The sequence below is a fragment of the Leucoraja erinacea genome, chromosome 8 (genome assembly GCF_028641065.1).
Source record: "Leucoraja erinacea ecotype New England chromosome 8, Leri_hhj_1, whole genome shotgun sequence".
NCBI lineage: Eukaryota > Metazoa > Chordata > Chondrichthyes > Rajiformes > Rajidae > Leucoraja > Leucoraja erinaceus.
In genome coordinates, this window is record NC_073384.1 from 29,373,561 (window position 1) to 29,395,469 (window position 21,909).

The 21,909-nt window shown below is 47.9% G+C and overlaps 1 protein-coding gene across 2 annotated transcripts in view; it reads right to left on the reverse strand.

Moving 5' to 3' along the window:
* Window positions 1–21,909, reverse strand: part of sdccag8 (SHH signaling and ciliogenesis regulator sdccag8) — a 347,356-nt gene that overhangs the window by 271,254 nt on the left and 54,193 nt on the right. For both annotated transcript variants that reach the window (XM_055639311.1, XM_055639312.1), the window contains exon 10: window positions 5,896–6,048. In XM_055639311.1, the coding sequence (XP_055495286.1) occupies window positions 5,896–6,048 (153 nt within the window). The remainder of the gene's footprint in view (window positions 1–5,895; window positions 6,049–21,909) is intronic.

Here is a 21,909-nt window from a genome sequence, read left to right on the forward strand (position 1 = left end):
CTGGCGAAAGGCAATTCAGCGCCACCCTGAGAATGAAGGGCTTACTTTTTTAATTTGCTTCCATTGATTCACGTCCAGAAGATCTTTGCTTGTGTTTGACTCCATCACAGCAAATGGTGTCATGGACACAGTCACGTAATTGCCTGCAAACTAGTTCAGCGAATGTTTGTGGTTTTCATTTTTTGTCCCCTTCCCATTCCGAAATACAACACCACTCATACAACAGAGTTTACCAGTATTGACAACACACTTACATCAGACCTACTCTGCATTCGCAAGAGGAAAAAGATTATACAAGGAAGTGCAGATGCTGGCATACCAAACAAAGCACACACAAAGCGCTGGAGTAATTCAGCGGGACTGGCATCAGGCTGAAGGGTCTCGATCTGAAATGCCTCCTATCTATATCCTCCAGAACTGCTGTCTGGTCGACTGAGTTACTCCAACATTTTGTGACTGGAGAAAGTTCTTCCATCAACAGACACAGATTAGCTGAAAGGAGAGGCCAAATCCCCAGCATCATTGGTAACAGCTGGGTCCAATTAGCTGATATCGTTGAACCTTGTCAGGCGACTTCTTATAAAACCCACGCATCCCAGCCAGGGGGAGTTGAAAGAAGGGAGAGGGTGAGAGAAAAAAAAAAAAAAAATGGAAGTTCAGTTCTTCTTGATTAGTACAGGTGTCGGAGGTTATGGGGAGAAGGCAGGAGAATGGGGTTAAGAGAGAGAGAGAGAGATATCAGCCATGATTGAATGGCAGAGTAGACTTGATGGGCTGAATGGCCTAATTCTACTCCTATTCCTTATGACCTAAATAAAGGAAAGGAAAAGAAGCAAAAGAGAAAGAAGCAGGAAGCTTGCTAGCTGTGTTTCCCATCACAGGTTCATGGAAGACTGAGCCAGTGGGACAAATCTGGGACCACCAGTGCCACCTTGTGGTCAAGACTAGGCTGCAGGAAAAAATCCTTAGACAGTCAGCATCCCTACCGAGGCCAAAACGTGTGTCTTCCTGTCCATGGATAACAAGGGACTGCGTTGCTGGGACAAGCCTGAGATCGCCAGCGTCACCATACAAGCGACGATGAGGGACAATGGCTCCATGCAGTCCTGGACTTCTTGTAGTTTGTAAATAAAAGGTATCATGTGAACTCGCCCTACTGCGAGTGTGGGTGTGTTCAATGCCGAACCCAGCATCGTCCCTGATGCCACACTGGTGGAGAATGTGGGCAAGACTACAGTGGTGACTCGCATAATAGAAACATAGAAAATAGGTGCAGGAGTAGGCCATTTGGCCCTTCGAGCCTGCACCGCTATTCAATATGATCATGGCTGATCATCCAACTCAGTATCCTGTACCTGCCTTCTCTCCATACCCCCTGATACCTTTAGCTACAAGGGCCACATCTAACTCCCTTAAATATAGCCAATGAACTGGCCTCAACTACCTTCAGTGGCAAAGAATTCCAGAGATTCACCACTTTCTGTGTAAAAATGTTTTTCTCATCTCGGTCCTAAACGGTAGGCGGCGCGACTCTCGTCAGTAGCGGCCTCTGCAGCCCGTCTGCGTTTTTATTATTTTTTGTCTATGTTTCTATGCAGTTTTTGTTATTTTTTGTTGGGGTGTGTGTGTGTGGGGGTGGGGTGGGAGGGAGGGGGTAACTTTTAAATCTCTCCCTGCACGGGAGACTCGACCTTTCTTTGTCGGGTCTCCGTTGTCGTTGGGGCTGCAACGAGGAGCGGCCTCCAACAGGAAGACCGGGGACTCTGGTGCCGACGACTCACCTCACCGTTGCGGAACTGGCCGAGTCCAGAGCGGGTGGAGCGGTGTTGGAGCGCTGCTGCGGCCCGACCTCTAGAGATTCGGAGGCTGCAACTGCGGGTCTGGCGGACGGCGGCACCGGGATCCCGCGGGTCCCTGGAGGGAGACCGCTTTTCAGGGCTCCCGCAACGGCGACTTCTCCCGCCCGAGTTGCGGGGTCGAAGTGCTCCTGGAGCGGGGCCTTACAGCACCGCCCCGCGCGGCTTGTAATGGCCACGGGACTCTGCGAGCGCAAGCCGGGGGCTCTAACATCAAGAACCCGGTGTGCGACCTTGCATCACCCGGCGTGGCTTTAATGGCCGCGGGACAATCGCCATCGCCAGCCGGGGGCTTGACTTTGACTCTGACATCGGGGGGGGGGGGGGGGGGGGAGGAGATAAGTTATTTGCAGTGGAGAGATAAGTTTTTTTGGCCTTCCATCACAGCAATGTGATGGATGTTAATGTAAATTATGTTGTGTCTTGGGTCTATTTGTTTGTAATGTATGGCTGCAGAAACGTCATTTCGTTTGGACCTCACGGGGTCCAAATGACAAATAAATTGTATCTATCTATCTATCTAAAAGATTTCCCCCTTATCCTTAAAACTGTGACCCCTTGTTCTAGACTTCCCCAACATCGGGAACAATCTTCATGCATCTAGCCTGTCCAACCCCTTAAGAATTTTGTAAGTTTCGTAAGATCCCCCCCTCAATCTTCTAAATTCTAGCGAGTACAAGCCGAGTCTATCCAGTCTTTCTTCATATGAAAGTCCTGACATCCCAGGAATCAGTCTGGTGAACCTTCTCTGTACTCCCTCTATGGCAAGAATGTCTTTCCTCAGATTACGAGACCAAAACTGTATACAATACTCCAGGTGTGGTCTTACCAAGACCCTGTACAACTGCAGTAGAACCTCCCTGCTCCTATACTCAAATCCTTTTGCTATGAATGCTAACATACCACTTTCTTCACTGCCTGCTGCACCTGCATGCCTACTTTCAATGACTGGTGTACCATGACACCCAGGTCTCGTTGCATCTCCCCTTTTCCTAATCGGCCAGCATTCAGATAATAATGAAAGAAGATATTCAGATGGAAGATTGCTACTGTTTCCAAAGTTTTCTTGATGTTGATAGGGCTCTTTTTTCTCAATGTGCTTTTCCATGTGTGTGCCCCTTGCTGGGGTATTATTCAGAAAGACTATTGCTCCTCACAGAACAAATCTCCCATCCCTGACATTAATCTTGTAAACTTTTGCTGCAATCCATCTGTCAGAGCACAACCTTCTCTAGGTAGGGGGATCTGGCCGGTATATAATGTTCCAGATGCATACACTTGCAGTAAGACTCCTTTACTCTATTGCAAGAACATTTGAGTCCTAAAAACCAACATACTGTAGTACTTGCTTTCCTGATTGTGTGTTGCAAGCCAACATTCAGTGATTCCTATATAAGGATACCAAGGTCCCTCTAAACACCAACACCTTTCAAACTTTCAATTTAAAAACATTCTCTGCCCTGCCACTAAGACAGACGGCCTCATCTTTTTTCACAGACACACATTATATTTTATTCGCCATGTCTTACCCCATTTACTTAGTCTATCTATGTCACTGAAAGTTCTCTATACTCTCCTCACATGCCACACTGCCAGATAACTTTGTATCAACAAACCTGGATATATTAAAATAACCTTTCATCCTGAGTGATCACTAAGAACATCTGGAGCACCACCACCAATTCCTGCAGTGTGTCCTAAATCACAGTTGCCCAACCCAAACATGTATTCTTATTTGTTTTATCTGTTAACTGATCCTCAATCTATATCACAGACTTGTACTCTCCTTCTGTTTCTTTTCCCATCGATGAAATATAAAAGAATAACTTCTGTTCAATAAACGTTTCCATGACATCTTATTGACGGCTTTTTGAAAGTCTGAATATACCACATCCACTGATTCTCCCTCATCTATTTGTTTGTTGGAAGATTGTAACTGAGTTATCAAACATGGTTATCATTCCATAAATAATAAGAATGCAAGAAATTCAAAGCAGAAGTACCATCTGGGTCCTCAAGCCTGCCCCAGCTTTCAATCTGATCACGATATATCTTTGCTTGCCTCATCTTATTATATTTTTCCAAATGTTTAAGAAAGAACTGCAGATGCTGGAAAAATCGAAGGTAGACAAAAATGCTGGAGAAACTCAGCGGGTGACGCAGCATCTACGGAGCGAAGGAATCAGACTGAAGTGGGGGTGGAATTTTCTAAATGGCCTGTTATCAATTCCTCAATATTAATTTTAACAATTGCTTTATTATTTATGTTAAGCTAACTGGTCTTGCTTTCCAACTCCCGTCTTAAATAGTGATGTTACTTTTGCACCTTCCAAATTTGTGGAAACCACTTAAGAATTCATGGACTTTTGGAAGATGACACTCACTGCAGATGATCACCACTTTCAAAACTTGGAGTGTTCGTTATATGGACCTTGGAGCTTAAAATCAGCTTTGGGGCAATTATTTTCACTTAATATTTTCAAAATGAAACACATGGTAATTTATTTCACTCCCTGAATTGTTGTAGAACTGTTGTTGTCCACAATTTGCAAGAAGGTTTTCTGTCAATCTGTTTAATTTCTCTATTTCCTCATCCTAAATGTAATTTTTCCCATCTCAGAATGTAAGACAGATCAACTTTTCCATTTTTTCTGTTTCTACATATCCTTAAATTTAGGATTAATCTGAAGTAATCCTTTTATGTCAATTATTCTCTTTTTTGGTCAATGACCCCCACTATTATAAATTATCTATATTACAAAAAGTCTGATCTTGACCACTTCTTGGTGTTCTGTATATTGATTTTAGAAAAAACGCTGCCACTTACGGCTGTGATTTTTGGCCATTTTACTCAGTCCCCCTCCGCTGCGCAGGACAAGAGGATTTATCCCATCGATTAAATATAAAAAAGTTATTAGTGTTTAAAAAATGTTGAGATTCTCCCTCCTGAAGGCAACGCCCCTTCCGGAGGGACTGTAAAACCCGGAAGTGTTGAGTGCCTCAGTCAATCTTTGCAAGATGGGGGAGTGAGAGGGTCACGTCTCTTAGTCTGAGCTGTGAATAACACTGAACACATGTCTACTAAACTGTGAGTGGTTTTACTGACCTGTCGGTGCCCTTAATGTGGTTTGAAAATATAGTTTGGAAATGCTAAAGCTGTGTTGCCTTTGGTTTGGAAATGCTAAAGCTGCGTTGCCTTTGGATTGGAAATGCTAAAGCTGTGTTGCCCAATTAAAGTTGCCTTGCCCAATTAAAGTTGCCTTGCCCAATTAAAGTTGCCTTGCCTAATTAAAGTTGCCTTGCCTTCTATATAATTAAAAGTCTAATCTTGACCACTTCCTGTTTGCGCTTTATATTGATTTTAGAATAACGCTACCACGTACAGCTGTGATTTTTGGCCATCTTACTCAGAGTCCCTCTCCACACATCAGGTGCCGCGGATTTTTCCCATCGATGAAAAATAAAAGAGTTATTAGTGTTTAAAAAATGTTGAGATTCTCTCTCCTGTCAATCACGCCATGAAGGCCACGCCCCTTCTGGTGAGAGGGGGGGAGGGAGGGACTATAAAACCCAGAAGTGTGGACGTGGCTCAGTCTCTGCAAGATGGAGGAGGGAGAGGTCACGACTCACTGTCCTGCTTAGAATCATAGACATAGAAATTAGGTAGGTGCAGGACACACACACACACACACACACACACACACACACACACACACACACACACACACACCCCCCCCCCCCCCCCCCCCCCCCCCCCCCACACACCCACACACACACTCCCTCCCTCCCTTTAAAACACAGAGTTTCAAATTGCAGGACTTTCCAGGACCGTACAAGTCCTGTCCTTGATACAACACAACTTTAGTTGGTGATAATATAAAATGGTGCCAATAAAATTGCTATGATGAAGTTAATTCCCATCAGCCATCACCCCCACCTACTGGACATAATGGAAACAGCACCATGCAATGCTTCGAAGTGATGATTGATTTGTGAAATTTATTTATATATATAAAGTGGTAATATTTGCCTTTCATACCTTTGATGTCAGCTCTTCCCTCTCTTTCCTCATTTCTTCCTGTACAGTTTTCTTGGCATTTGCAATTTTTTCTTGCTGACAAGCTAGTTCCCTTTCTAGCCCCTCTTTCTGGCGCATCAACTCACTCTTCAGCTGCTCACAGTGGACCACAACCTAAAGAAAAGGAAAAACAAGCTGTGGTTTGAAGTTATATCTACAGAACATGACAGGCTAATACATTATTGCATGGTAGCGGTTTGGAAATGGAGCAAGATTGCAAATTCATGTGAGGTCCAATCTGTAAAATGGTCTTGAGTTCCCAAAACACTGAACAGTTAAGTTTATTTAAAAACGTATTACACTGTCACAATGTAAAAAAATACACGTTTGTCAAATGAAGCCAGGTAGGTTGGCAAAAAATTGTACTCCCTGCAGTCCATGGAAACAACTGCACATACCATAAAAGAACATTGACTAGAAAAAGAGACATTTTATTTGCAACGTATAACATTGTTTGTCAACAAAAGGGACAGACGAAAAATTGTATTAAAAAGGTTCCTTTTTCACCTTCCATATTCTGTGTGCAGATTAATATTGCAAAGATGAATTTTGAAATACTAATGTTTTGGGAAACGGAAAAATTGTTAAGTGTTGCAATTGAAAGAGTGCATAACCTGATACCGCTGTATTCTAAAAGCAAATCAAAAGTGAACAATTCTTAGCTAAAAGAAAAGTGCTGTGAAATCAGTGACAAAATATGATTATAGAATTTAAATGTTGAATCAACTGTCCATTTTCCACCAGAGACAGCCTGGCCCACTGAGGTCCTCCAGCTGCTTTTCTTTTCTTTTGTTACAGATCTGCAATCTCACGTGCCTCTATAGAATTAGTGTGACATAAAGCAGGCCATTTGGTTCATCAATCTTATTCTACTTTCTTTCTTCAGAAGACCTGGTCGATTGTCATTCTTCTAAACATCTTTTTGTGCAATTAACTAGGATATGCAATTAACTAGGTTGTGCAATAGGTTATTGAAAAAATAATAATACTAAATAATCTGAGGGGAAAGAGCTGCCAACAAAATATTTGATGACTATAACACTGAAAGGCCAAATAGAGTCATAGAGAGATACAATGTGGAAACAGGCCCTTTGGCCCAACTTACCCACACCGGCCAACATGTCCCAGCAACACTAGTTCCACCTGCCTGCGCTTGGTCCATGTCCCTCCAAATCTGTCCTATCCATGTACCCGTCTAACTGTTTCTTAAACAATGGGATAGTCCCAGCCTCAACTACCTCCTCTGGCAGCCTGTTCCATAAACCTACCACCCTCTGTGTGAAAAAATGACCCCTCAGATTCCTATTAAATCTTTTCTCCTTCACCTTGAACCTATGTCCACTGGTCCTCAAATACCCTACTCTGGGCAAGAGACTCTGTGCATCTGTCGATCTATTCCTCTCATGATTTTGTACACCTCTACAAGATCACTCCTCATCCTCCTCCTCTCCAAGGATTAGAGACCCAGCCTACTCAGCCTCTCCCTAGAGCTCACATCCACTAGTCCTAGCAACATCCTCGCAAATCTTTTCTGAACCCTTTCAAGCTTGATAATATCTTTCCCATAACATGGTGCTCAGAACTGAACACAATATTCTAAATGCGGTCTCACCAACATCTTATAGAACTGCAACATGACCTCCCAACTTCTAGATTCTAGATGTTAAACTTTTACATTGAAATGTTTGTGTCTTTGTTACAGGTTTTGGTTTTGTTCTCCTTTTTTGAGGTGGTTTTGATGGGTCATTTTAGACGGCAATTATGAATCAATCACACATTGTGTTTAACATAAGAAACAGAAAGATTGTCTCCCTTGTCAGTGAGTCAGTTGGGTCATTTTTTAAGGTCAACCACCTTTACTCTTGCTAACTTATTACTTATTTACTTAATTTACCAAATTTAAATTATTTTCACCCGTGGTGGAAATTACACTAATATCTTTGAACCTCTTAACCAGATGCCAGATGTGCGGGGGGGAAGCGGGTGGGAAGCGGGCGTCAACTAAAGGACTGCAAGTTCAGCGGGGCGGAAGGGGTGACATCACTCGCAGCGCGAGCAAGACCAAAGATCTTAGGGCAGAGCAATGCGGCGCAGACCCATTGTGACGTCATCAGTGAAAGCCGGTCGGTTTTTTTCCGAGGTTTTTGTTTGTTTTAAAAAAATATATTTTTATTAGAAGCAAACATATTATAAAGTATAGTTACATATTATAGTAAAAAAAAAATTCATATACATCAATGATCATTATTAAAATTTTCAATTGTCGATTAATTCTGCTTCTAGTGGTTTTTTTTATATAGATAGAAAGAGAGAGAAAGAGAGAAAAAAGAATTACAAATATCAAAAAAGAGACAAGGTGGAATGAATTACATAATACGTCATTGGAGATAAGTTTGTAGATTATAAAGTATAACTTTTCATCTAATCCTGAGTTCAAGCTTCAGTTGGGTTTTCGTGCTGGGCCAATCTATCCCTTCAAATAGTTAATGAATGGGACCCATATTTTAACAAAAAGTTCTTGTTTGTCCATTAAGACAAGTCTAATTCTTTCTAGATGTAGGGTCTCCGACATTTCCACAATCCACATTTTAATTGTGGGGGTTATAGGGCTTTTCCAAAATTTTAATATTCATATTTTCCCAGTTATTATACTGTAGTCGAGGAAGTTTATTTAGCTTGTTGTGAGTGTTAAACTTTGTTCTGATATTCCAAGTAGTAGTATTAATTTTGAGTCTGGATCCAATTTAGTATTAACAACTTCAGAAATTATTCCAAAAATATCAGTTCAGAAATGTTTTATTTTTGTACAATTTGCAAAAGCATGTTTTAAATTGGCCTCTAGATGCAGACGTTTTCCAAAGTCTTTTCAGATATTTGAACATTTACATTAATAACTGGAGAAATAAAGCTTGAAGTTTTCAGATAAGGCGAATTTGGACCCCAGGAGGAAAACATCTACCGGAATATGTAAATTTTTTACCATTAGCGCGTCGTTTTGTCGAGAACATGTGAACACACAAACAAACACACACACGCACAAATAAATACATATCCAAGATCAGACTTTTAATAGTTACTGTACCAAGGGAGACCCGTTAGTTCCCGTCCCCTCAAAGCGCTGGTGCGGGTGGGTGGGGGGTGGGGGGGGGCGGCAGGGTGGGACGGCCTGCGGCATCACACACACACTAACCACCACACACACACACGCTAAACACCGCCCTTGATATTATTTTAATATTATTAATTTGCTCCATTTGCCCCATCCCCGCCCTATCCACACGCCCTATCCATCCTGCCATCTGGGAAGAGGTACAGGAGCATTAGCTGCAAAACCAGCAGGATGCTCCTCAGCTTCTTCCCGCAGGCTATAAGACTGATAAACGGACTTTGCCCCCTGCCAAAGTATTGCGCACCAACCACCAACCTGGGCACACTGCAGCAGAGCCACTGTCGTGCCGCTGCCGATCGGAACGCCTGTTGATGTTTAGTAGAGAGTAGAGCGTTTAATTTGTCATGATATATGTATTTTTATTTCTATTTATTTTTACTGCACACTGAATGGACACTGGTTGAGTAACGTTTTTTCGTTTCCTCTGGGTATGTGAGTACTCAGGAAAATGATAATAAAGATATACTTGATACTTGACTTGATAGCCTCCATCTCGCAGGCGCCTCTAGAGAGGGAGAGGGAGGGGATAGAGAGAGAGGGGGCCGAGACTGAGAGGGAGGGGCGGAGACAAAGAGGGGCAGTGAGAGAGAGAGTCAGAGAGAAAGAAAGGGGCAGAGAAAGAGAGGGGCAGAGAGAGAGTGGGGCAGAGAGGGGGGCAGAGAGAGAGAGGGGCAGAGAGAGGAAGGAGGGGGAGAGAGGGGGGAGAGAGAGAGGGGGGAGAGAGAGGGGAGAGAGAGAGAAGAGAGGCCGGGAGAGGAAGGGAGGGAGAGAGGGGGGTGGGGAGAGGAGAAGGGGGGGGAGAGGAGGAGGGGGGGGGGAGAAGAGGGGGGGAGAGAGGAGGAGGGGGGTAAGAGAGGAGGGGGGCAAGATAACTGAGCCAGTACCTTCAGCTGCCATACGTGCCCAGGCCATAACCCCCCTACTACTGTGTTTCACAGATGAGGTGGTATGCCCTGGATCTTGGGCAGTTCCTTCTCTCCTCCATACTTTGCTCTTGCCATCACTCTGATTGATATGCTAATTTTTGTCTCATCTGTCCACAAGATCTTTTTCGAGAACTGTTATTGCTCTTTTAATTACTTCTTGTCAAACTGTAACCTGGCCATCCTATTTTTACGTCTAACCAGTGGTTTGCATCTTGCAGTGTAGCCTCTGTATTTCGTTCATGAAGTCTTCTGCGCACAGTGGTAATTGACAAATCCACACCTGAATGTTTCTGATCTGTCGGACAGGTGTTTGGGGATTTTTCTTTATTATAGAGAAAATTCTTCTGTCGTCAACTGTGGAGGTCTTCCTTGGCCTGCCAGTCCCTTTGTGATTAGTAAGCTCACCAGTGCTCTCTTTCTTCTTAATGATGTTCCAAACAGTTGATTTTTGTACGCCTAAGGTTTGGTTGATGTCTCTAACAGTTTTATTCTTGTTTCTCATAATTACTTCTTTGACTTTCATTGACATAACTTTGGTCCTCGTGTTGATAAACAGCCATAAAAGTTTCCAAAGGTGATGGAAAGACTAGAGGAAAGACTAGGTGCTGAGAGCTCTCTTATACCTGCACTAAAGAGGCATTTAAACACACCTGAGTAATTTCACCTGTGAAGCCATATGTCCCAAACATTATGTGCCCTGAAATGGGGGTGACTATGTATAAACACAGCTGTAATTTTTACATGGTGAAACCAAAATGTAAAAAAATGCCCTATAATAAAATCTGACAATGTGCACTTTAACCACATGTGATTTTTTTTCTATTACAAATCTCAAATTGTGGACAACAGAGGCAAATAAATAAACAATGGGTCCTTGTCCCAAATATATGGAGGGCAATGTATAATAATAATAATAATAATACATTTTATTTATGGGCGCCTTTCAAGTCTCAAGGACACCTTACAAAAATTTAGCAGGTAGAGGAAAAACATGTAAGGGGAATGAAATATATAGTAGACATAACTAGTACACAAAGTAAAGACAGAATTCAATTCAAAACACAATATTGTAGTGCGTGGGTCTCAAAATGAGGCAAGTAGTCTGAAGTTTGAGAAGCACTTTACTTTAATTCCTCCCGGTTCAGGGGAAGACGAAACCAGGAAAAGATGGCACCCAAACCCTGCCTTTTATACCCTCCGGCTAAGGACCGCCTCCGGACTGCGCCACTCCTGTGCCGAGGGGTTCGGCAGTATAATGGCACGACCCTTAGGAGCCGCCACAGGACCCCCCCCCCCCAGAACCAGAGGCACAAAATGCACCGGCGGGCGCACGACCCGGCCGGCCCGCGTGCGGAAGTCAGCAGATCCCGGGGCTTGCGGGGGCGTAGGTGGAGGGACAGGTGGAGGGACCGGCAGGAGGACAGGTGGAGGGACAGGTGGAGGGAGTCGTGAGGGGGGGCGCCCTCGGGGCCGAGGTTGAGCAACCAGCACCGGCTGGTCAATGTCCAGGTGCGCCGACTTTAAACGGTCAATCGACATGGCCTCTGGCCGGCCCCCCATGTCCAGGACAAAAGTCGACTGCCCGTGTTCCAGCACCCGGAACGGGCCCTCGTACGGCCTCTGGAGTGGCGTCCGGTGGGCATCACGGCGCAGGAAGACGTATGGGCAGTCCATGAGGGCCATTGGCACGTGTGGGCGAAATGTCTCATGGCGGGACGTTGGGACGGGTGCGAGCCTGCCAACTCGCTCGCAAAGGCGTTGAAGGGTGGAGGAGGGCGTTTCCTGCTGCTCCGGCGCCGACGGCACGAACTCCCCGGGCACTGTGAGTGTCGACCCGTACACCAGCTCCGCCGATGATGAGGCCAAGTCCTCTTTGGGAGCGGTCCGGATGCCCAGCATGACCCACGGCAACTCGTCCATCCAGTCCGGGCCGGTGAGTCGTGCATTCAATGCCGCCTTCAGCTGCCGGTGGAACCTCTCCACCAGACCGTTAGCCTGCGGGTGGTAAGCCGTGGTGTGGTGCAGCTGCACCCCCAGCAATCGAGCCATGGCTGACCACAGCTCGGAGGTGAACTGTGGCCCCCAGTCGGAGGAGATGTGCGCCGGCACCCCGAAGCGAGCAATCCAGTGCGCGGACAACGCACGAGCACACGTAGCCGATGAGGTGTCGGCCAACGGAATTTCCTCCGGCCACCGGGTGAAGCGGTCCACCATGGTCAAAAGGTGGGTGATGCCCCTGGACGGTGGAAGGGGCCCCACAATGTCCACGTGGAGATGGTCGAACCGCCGGTGAGGTAGACTGAACTCCTGGAGAGGTGCGCGGACATGGCGCTGGATTTTTGCCGTCTGGCACGGGATGCAGGTGCGAGCCCAATGGGCAACTTGCTTGCGCAGACCGTGCCACATGAAGCGAGCTGCCACCAGTGCCGTTGTCGCCCGGATTGATGGGTGAGCCAGTCCGTGGATGACCTCGAACACTCTCCGGCGCCAGGTGGCAGGGACGATGGGGCGCGGCTGACCGGACGACACATCGCACAGGATCGTCACAACCCCAGGACCGAGAGGGACATCCTCAAGACGGAGGCCGGAGATGGCAGTCCGGTAGGTGGGCACCTCGTCGTCCGTGAGCTGTGCCGCCGCCAGAGCAGAATAGTCCAATCCGGGCGCCACCTCGAACACTGCATTTATAGCAGGGCGGGACAATGCGTCGGCCACCCGGTTCTCTTTCCCCTTGACGTAGCGGATGGCTGTGGTGTACTTGGAGATGTAAGCCAACTGCCGCTGCTGACGTGCGGACCAGGGGTCGGTAACCTTCTGCAGGGCGAAAGTGAGCGGCTTATGGTCGGTGTAGGCGGTGAACGGGCGGCCCTCCAGGAAGTAACGAAAATGGCGCACAGCCAGGTACAGAGCCAGGAGCTCACGATCGAACGCGCTGTACTTGGTCTGCGTGCGGTTGAGGTGCCGACTGAAGAAGGCCAGAGGCCGCCAAACTCCGCCTGTCAGCTGCTCCAGTACAGCACCAACTGCCGACTCCGAGGCGTCCACAGTGAGAGCAGTTGGGGCATCTTCCCGCGGGTGCACCAGCAGCATGGCCCGAGCAAGGGCCTCCTTCGCGCCGTCGAAAGCTGCCTCCGCCTCGTGGGTCCACTCAACGCTCTTTTGCTGCCCACCCGCCAGAAGTTGATACAGGGGCCGCATGATGTGGGCCGCGGATGGCACGAAACGATGGTAGAATGCCACCATGCCGACAAATTCCTGCAGGCCACGCACCGTGCGTGGGCGGGGAAACCGACGGATGGCGTCAACCCTGTCAGGCAGGGGAACCGCGCCTTGCGCAGTCACGCGGTGGCCGAGAAAGTCAATTTTGTTGACCCCAAAACGGCACTTGTCCAGGTTGATGGCCAAACCATGCTCGCTGAGCCGCTGACAGAGCTGTCGAAGGTGAGCGCAGTGTTCCTGCTGCGAGCGGCTGGCCACCAGGATGTCGTCCAGGTACACGAACACGAATTCGAGGTCACGACACACCCCGTCCATGAGGCGCTGAAAGGCCTGTGCAGCGTTTTTGAGGCCGAACGGCATCCGAGTAAACTCGTAAAGCCCGAATGGCGTGATGATAGCCGTCTTGGGTACGTCATCCGGGTGAACCGGGATCTGATTATAACCCCGCACCAGATCCACTTTTGAAAAAAATGTGGCCCCAGCCAAATGGGCCGTGAAGTCCTGGATGTGGGGTACGGGGTATCGATCCGCTGTTGTTGCAGCGTTCAGCCGTCGGTAATCCCCACAAGGTCGCCAGCCCCCGCTTGACTTAGGGACCATGTGGAGTGGGGACGCCCAAGGGCTGCTCGAAGGGCGAACGATCCCCAAGGCCTCCATCGTGCGGAATTCCCGCCGTGTCAGACGCAGTTTATCTGGTGGCAGTCGTCGTGCTCGTGCATGGAGTGGTGGGCCGGTAGTCGGGATATAATGTACAACTCCGTGGCTGGGGGTTGCTGAATGAAACTGCGGAGTGAGAATGTCCGGGAACGCAGCCAAGATTCGTGCGAATCGGGAGTCCACGGACGCCAGTGGCCGTCCCACCGGTTGACTCAAGCGCAACGTGATCGGCTCCATTGTAGTGGCGTTGACCAAACGCTGACGCCCGACGTCCACCATGAGGGAATGCGTCCGGAGAAAATCGGCCCCGAGCAATGGTTGGGAGACGTCGGCAACGGTGAAGTTCCATGAAAAATGGCAGGAGCCGAGCACGATGGGAACCATGCGCAGTCCATATGCTGGGTGGCCCCTGCTGGTGGTGCCTGCAGCTTGCTGGCGCTGGACTGCAGGCGCAGTACCCCTCACTGCCGCTGGGGGTAATCGTGCTGGCCGTCGGGCTGGAGCTGTCACTCTTTCCACAGCTCCCCCGCCCCACCGGAGGAAATCGGGAGCTGCTGGGGTGACGTCATCGGCGTGCCTGCCGACGGCCACGCGTTGACGTCATCGGCGTGCCTGCCGACGGCCAGCGCGTTGACGTCATCCGGGCGCGTCGACCTGAGCGCGACCTCGTCTCTGCTGACGCCCAGCGCGCTGACGTCATCAGGGCGCGCCAACCACATGGCGTCGGCGCGCCTCCCCAGGGCCCGAAGGTCGGCAAACGAGGCGTCGGTGAGTTGCAACCTAATGTAGGCCGGCAGCAGATGCAGGTAAGTGTACTCGAACAACAGGCACGGCGTGTGCCCGTCTAATAACGCCACCATTTCCTTTAGGAGGGTAGATGGCCGCCGGCCGCCCAGGCCACCCATATGCAGGATCCTACCTGCCCGCTCCATCCTACTTAGTCCGTAAATTTGGAGCAGGAGCTGTTTCAGGCCGAGGTATCTATCATTGTCCGGGGGGGCTGCGAGGAAGTCCGATACTTCTTCCACCGCATCCTGGTCGAGGGCTCCCACCAGGTAATAGAAGCGGGTGGCATCGACCATGATGCCCCGCAGGTTGAACAGGGCCTCCGCCTGCTGGAACCAGATGAGCGGCCGTGTGGTCCAGAAGCTGGGCAGTTTCACGGAGACCGCGTCCAGAGACAGGGTCGGGCTGGCGTGTGAGGAGGTAGGGCTTTGTTCGGTCTCCATCATGATGCCAATGGAGCGTCGGGGGTCACTAATGTAGTGCGTGGGTCTCAAAATGAGGCAAGTAGTCTGAAGTTTGAGAAGCACTTTACTTTAATTCCTCCCGGTTCAGGGGAAGACGAAACCAGGAAAAGATGGCACCCAAACCCTGCCTTTTATACCCTCCGGCTAAGGACCGCCTCCGGACTGCGCCACTCCTGTGCCGAGGGGTTCGGCAGTATAATGGCACGACCCTTAGGAGCCGCCACAATATGAGGCGATAAATGCACAGATGAAAAGGGAGGGGGACGTGGTGCTAAGGATAAGCAGAGGTGAAGAGATGGGTCTTGAGGCGGGACTGGAAGATGGTGAGGGACACGGAATTGCGGATCAGTTGGGGGAGGGAGTTCCAGAACCTGGGAGCTGCCCTGGAGAAGGCTCTGTCCCCAAAACTGCGGAGGTTGGACTTGTGGATGGAGAGGAGACCGGCTGATGTGGATCTGAGGGACCGTGAGGGTTGGTAGGGGGAGAGTAGGTCAGTGAGATATGGGGGGGGCAGATGGTGGAGGGATTTGTAGGTGAGGACCAGGATTTTGTAGTTGATCCGGTGGGAGATGGGAAGCCAGTGAAGTTGTTTGAGGACTGGAGTGATGTGATGCCAGGATTTGGTGTGGGTGATGAGTCGGGCGGCTGCGTTCTGGACAAGTTGGAGTCGGTTGATGTAGGTGGAGCTGATGCCAAGGAGAAGTGAGTTGCAATAGTCCAGTCGGGGATGGATCACAAGGCATGGATGGTGTGAGAGAGGGTCTGAGTTTGGAGATGAAAGAAGGAAGTTTTAATGACATGGCGGATGTTAGGCTCATGGGAGAGGGTGGAATCAAAGATCACGTCAAGGTTGCCAGCCTGGGGAGATGGGGAGACAGTGGTGCCGTCGATGGTGTGAGTGGGGTTATTGATTTTGCTGAGTGTGGCTTTGGAGCCTACGAGGAGGAATTCTGTCTTATCGCTGTTGAGTTTGAGGAAGTTGGTTGCATCCAGATTTTTATAGATGACAAACAGGAGTTGATATGGGAGAGGGGTGGGGGGGGGGGGGTTGGGGGGGGATTTGGTGCCGAGGTGCCGGGGTAGATCTGGGTGTCATCGGCGCAACAGTGGAAGTCCAGGTTGAAGTGGCGGAGTATCTGACCAACTATGTAGGTTAATTGGCTTTGTGTATGTGTAAGTTGTCCCAAATGTGTGTAGGATAGTGTTAATGTGCGGGGATCGTTGGTCAGTGTGGACTCGATGGACCAAAGGCCTGTTTCCGCACTATATCTCTAAACTAAAAAATAAGGCCCACTCCAGGGCATGTGAAATGTGCTCCTTTTTCAGGAAACCTAATCCACTTCATTCACCCTACGAGCCTCTGCATTCAGCAACTATCCTTTGGCATTTCCGTGAGCTGCAATGGCATCTCACCACACACATCTCCCTTTCACCACCTCTTTCCATCTGAATGAATGAAAGAATGTTTATTGGCCAAGTATTCACATACAAGGAATTTGCCTTGGTGCTCCGCCCGCAAGTGACAACATGACATACAGTGACAGTTAGGAAACTAAAAGTGACACAAAAAATATTAAACATTAATAATAAAACATTATCGATATGTGAATTAAATAAAATACCAGAGCAAAAGGAGGCTACAGATATTTGCTTATTGCGTAGAGCTACTACTCGTGGAAAAAAACTGTTGTTATGTCTGGCTGTGCAGCTTTCTGCAGGGATCATTTTCTCAGTAACTCCCTGGTCCACTTATTCTTACCCACCACCCACCCCTGGGCCCTGGCACTTACCCCAGCAACTGCAAGCGGTGCAACACACTTGTTCCTACACCTTCTCTCTCACCACTATCAAGGGACTTAAACAGTCTTTCCATATGAGGCATAGATTAACTTGCATGTTCTCCAACCTCGTCTACAGCATTCAATGTACCTGATGTGGCCTCGACGAGACAATATGCAGTCTAAGCCACCAGCTGCAGAGCACCTCTGTGCTGTCCTCAGTGGTCACTCTGAGCTCCCAGTTGCATGCCATTTCAACGTCCCTTCTAATTTTATACTGACCTCAGACTTCCTCACCGCCAAAATGAGGCCCAATGCAAACCAGGAGAATAACACCCCATATTCTATCTGAATGGTCTACAATTGAATGGTGCGAACATTAACTTTTCCAATCTCAAGGAACCCTTATCTCTGGCCTTCACCTGCCTACCTTCCAATCCTACCATAGTCCTCCCATATCTGTTCCCTTTTCCAAATTCCCCCCTCCAGCCCATCACCAATGGGGTTGGATGGGGGAATGTCCCTCTCCTGGTTCCATCTACCCACCACTTGCAAACGTCACGAACCAGATCTCCTCTTCCATCTGCCCTTCATCTCTGTCTTTAATGGTTCCTATTATCACTTTCCTTACTTATCAGATTCCATCACTGGTAGCTTTTGTGTATTCACTTATTACCCTCCAGCAGATGTCTCCATGTTCACCCTCCCCACCCCTCACCTCACCTGGCTCCATCTGCCTTCTTTTCCTCACAAAAAAATACAAAATACTGAAGTAACTCGTGGGAGCATCCCTGGAGAATATAGATGCTCTCCAGTGAGCATACCCTGGAGAATATAGATAGATGACATTTTGGGTTGGGACCCTTTCTTTTCCTTGTCTGCTCCCACCTATTAGTCACCTGCATCTGTCTCCCAGCTCCATCCCTCCCACATTTTCTCCCTCTGCCCATCATCATTCACTCCTCGTTGATTCATCAAATCATCTGCCAGCCCATGTTTCATCACTCCACCTCTTCTCTTTACACCGGCTATCTTTCCACTCTATTCGCAGTCGTGATGCAGTGAAAAAATTGACAATTCTTTTCACCCCACAAATGCTTTCCAACTTCTGAGTTCCTCCAGCAGTTTGTATTTTGGCCAGCAATCTTTTCCCAGAACAGGCTAGGATACATTTCATTAGACCCTGTGGATTGATTCAACTCACCAAGGCATTGAATACGATATTTTTAGTGACAACATGGGCTAGAATTTAAAGGGATCCACCCAGAATTCCCCAAAGACAAAAAAAGGGGAAAAAACATTCTCCTCACCAACCTCGTTGGTACAGGGGCATCTAAAAATGACAGTATGCACATCACCTGCGCTGAAAGTTCCATCTTCCAATGAGAATGCCTTCAATTTGTTTTGAGGTATTACCAATCTGCTAATGGATGAGGTTCAGGCAGGGCCGGATTTAGATGAAGAGAGGCTCTAGGCTATTCCACTTGTGAGGTCCCTCCCAATACACCACCCCCACGACGAGAGGAAGATGGAAGAGTCCACCAGATTTACACCGATGCGCAGCCGAGTGTGGCCAATGAGATAAGGGCTGGAAAGCTGCGTTTTTTATTTATTGCCAGTGCTAGTGTCGAGTTATCGGCTTAAAACACTTATTCTGAAATGGAGGGCAAGGAAATTTACTGAAGTGTTGTTTAGAGACGACAGCGCGTTGTGACAGCATATGTAAGAAAGTCCTATGACAGTTTCAAAAGTATTATACACCGGGCCCGTACGAAGCTTTTCAAAAAGAGGGGTGGCATGGCAGGATTACAAAAATGTTATGTGAAAAAAGTGCACGCAGCGCATATCACAAGCTTAAGGGCCCTGGAATCTCTGGGGTTTTAGATGCTCTCTGGTGCATTCTGAGCCTTATTTTGGAGCATTATTGCACCAAATTTATGACCAATATTTCAGAAATAATTTTGGTTGAGTCAAGAGTAATGAGTGGTTAGAATGGGATGATTGGTGTCATCTTTGTACACATTTTTAAAATCAAGAATTGAAGCTGAACTTGTTTTAATAATCAAGTTGTACTGTAAAATGTTATGTAAAATGTTATAAAGGAGCATGCAAACACTGCAAATAAAATACTGTAATTTTTGCAGTAAATAAAACCTTTTTTAAAAAACGTTTTGTGTGTTGATTTGATTGACTGTTACTGTTCGACTGTGTTAGTGTGTGCACATTAAAAATATGATGCAAAATGAAAGTCGCAAAATATGGAATTCATATTGTTCAGTATTGTTATCAAGGAAAAGAAAGCAGTTCCAATTGTTTGATATTATTCATATGGTGGAGAAAATATAATTGCTCTAAAACCTACCTTAATTTTGCAATCTCACTAAAGATAATCCCCATTTCCCTCTCCCCCCTCCTCCTTCCCCTCCCTCTCCCCTCCACCTCGCTCTCCCTCCCTCCCCATCTCTCTCTCTCTCCTCCCCCCCTCCTCTCCCTTCTCTCTCTCTCCCCCTCTCCCCCTCCCTCTCTCTCTCTCTCCCCCACCCCTCTCTCTCCATCTCCCCTCCCAACCTCCCTCTTTCCCTTTCTCTCTCTCCCTCCCTCCCCCCCCTCTCTCTCCCTCCCATGCAGCGAAGCTGCAACTCCGCGCCGCAGTCACCTCAGCCCCCCATTGTCCCGGAGAAACGGGCACTCCCGCAACGCAATATTCCACTGCTTACCTGGAGTAGACATGAGGCATCGAGGTGATTGTGTGTAGTGCAAATGGAGATCTGAACCCGCCCGGGTCCACTTCGCACACGCGGAGAGACAGCGTAATTTTGCGTTGTTACTGCGTCACCGGCTTCCCCCAACTGCGCAGGCACGGATGGTCACAATTTTTCCCCCCCAAAACTTCAAGCGGCCGGAACCAGAATTTCGGGTAATTTCCGTCAAAGTGGAAACGCTGATAGCGCTCCAAATTTTTTTTCTCTGGACTTTTTTCACTCTGGGAACAAAACACCTCGGCCTGAGGCCCCCTAGATTTTGAGGCCTTAGGCTTCAAACAATGAGGCCTGTAGGTAAATCCGGCCCTGCCGAGGCCCCCCTAGATCTCGAGGCCCTAAGCTTAAGCTTGTGAAGCTTATACGTAAATCCGGCCCTGGATTCAGAACAAATCTAGGAGCTCAAAACTGAGAAAAGTTGTTTGTATTATACCACAGTTTATAAACTCCTCCTATTGACCAGAAAATTACCTTGATTAAATGAACATTCTGAAACAACAGGTCAGGAATATCGAAGGTAGACAAAAGTGCTGGAGAAACTCAGTGGGTGTGGCAGCATCTATGGAACGAAGGAAATAGGCAACGTTTCGGGCCAAAACCCTTCTTTAGACTGAATATCGGAAGGTCAGGAATATCATCAGATATATTTAAATATTTATATTTATATAATTACAGCAGTTGCTGCCTCAGAGTTCCACTAATCCAGATTCATTCCTGGCATTTGGAGCTGGGGTTTGTATGTGTTCGAGTCATAGTGATACAATGTGTAAACAGGCCCTTCGGCCCAACTTGCTCGCAACGGCCAACATGCCAATAGTGGCTGTCTTGCCAGCAGCTCGTTAGTTTTTCTGCATTTTTTGTTATCTTTAGTGTGTCTAAATGTATGTTTTAATGTTTCCCAGTATGTCTTACGTGGGGGGTGGTGGAATAGGGGGAAACCGTTTTTTAGTTACTTACTAGGACGGAGATGCGTCTTTTCTCCATTTCCTCTCGCGGCCTACCAACTGGATTGGCGCGGCCTTTCCAACTGGAGACCGGCCCAGAGCTTCAGCAGCCAGCTCAGCGCTGACTTACCATCGCGGAGCCTGCGATCCTTTCGAGGATCGCCAGTGTTGAAGCTCCGCCTTTAACATCGTGGAGCTGTGGTCTGCGTGGCTTCTAGCTGCAGCCGCAACGCTGGCACCAACATCGAGGAGGCCTGTGATCTTTTGCCGAGGATCGCCAGTGTTGGAGCTCCGCCCAGCGGGGCCTGTAGACTTCGGGAGCCGCAGTCTCCAGTAAGAAGCGGCCGATTCGTAAACTCCAAGCCACAGAGTGTGTTCCAATCCATTCCGATGCCAGAGTTTCGATCATCCTGGCGAGAGGACCGTCCGTTGCAGCGACTGCGGAGGGTTCATGGCCCCGACCACGGGTGAACAAGGAGAAAGATGACTGAACTTTATTGCCTTCCATCACAGTGAGAAACGTTGATTCCACTTTGGTGGATGTTTATGTTAAACTCTATTGTGTATTGTGTTCTTTTTATTCGTATGGCTATATGCTAACTCAAACTGCACCAATTGGTGCATGTGACAATAAATGTGAACTTGAACTTGATGTCCTAGGTACACGAGTTCCACCTGCCTGCATTTGGTCCAGATCTCTGCAAACCTGTCCTATCCATGTACCTGTCTAACTGTTTCTTAAATGTTGGGATAATCCCAGCCACAACTACCTCCTCTGGCAACTTGTTCCATACACCCACCACCCTTGGTGTGAAAAAGTTACCCCTCAGATTCTTGTGAAGGGGATTCACCTACTTTGGGAACGAGACTGTGCATGTAGCCGATCTATTCCTCCCATGATTTTATACACCTCAATAAGACCGCAATGGCTGCCTCGCCAACAGTCTGTCTGTCCCTTCCTTCTTTTGTTGTTTGTTTGTATGTGTTAAATGTATGTTTTTAGTGTTCTTTAGCTTGTCTTATGTGGGGGGTGGTTGAGGGAAACTTTTTCTAAACTCTTACCTCAATGGAGATGCGACTTTTTTCCGTATCGTATCTCCGCACTGCAGCCTAACATCGAGTAGCTGGCTGCTTTTGCTGGAGACCGACTTTGAGCGCTCCACCGCGGGTGTCTGCGGACCTAACATCACGGAGTCTGCGATTCCTTTGCCAGGGATCGACCTCTGAGCTCTACCGCGGAAGCCTGCGGATTTTAACATCGTGGTGCTCGCGG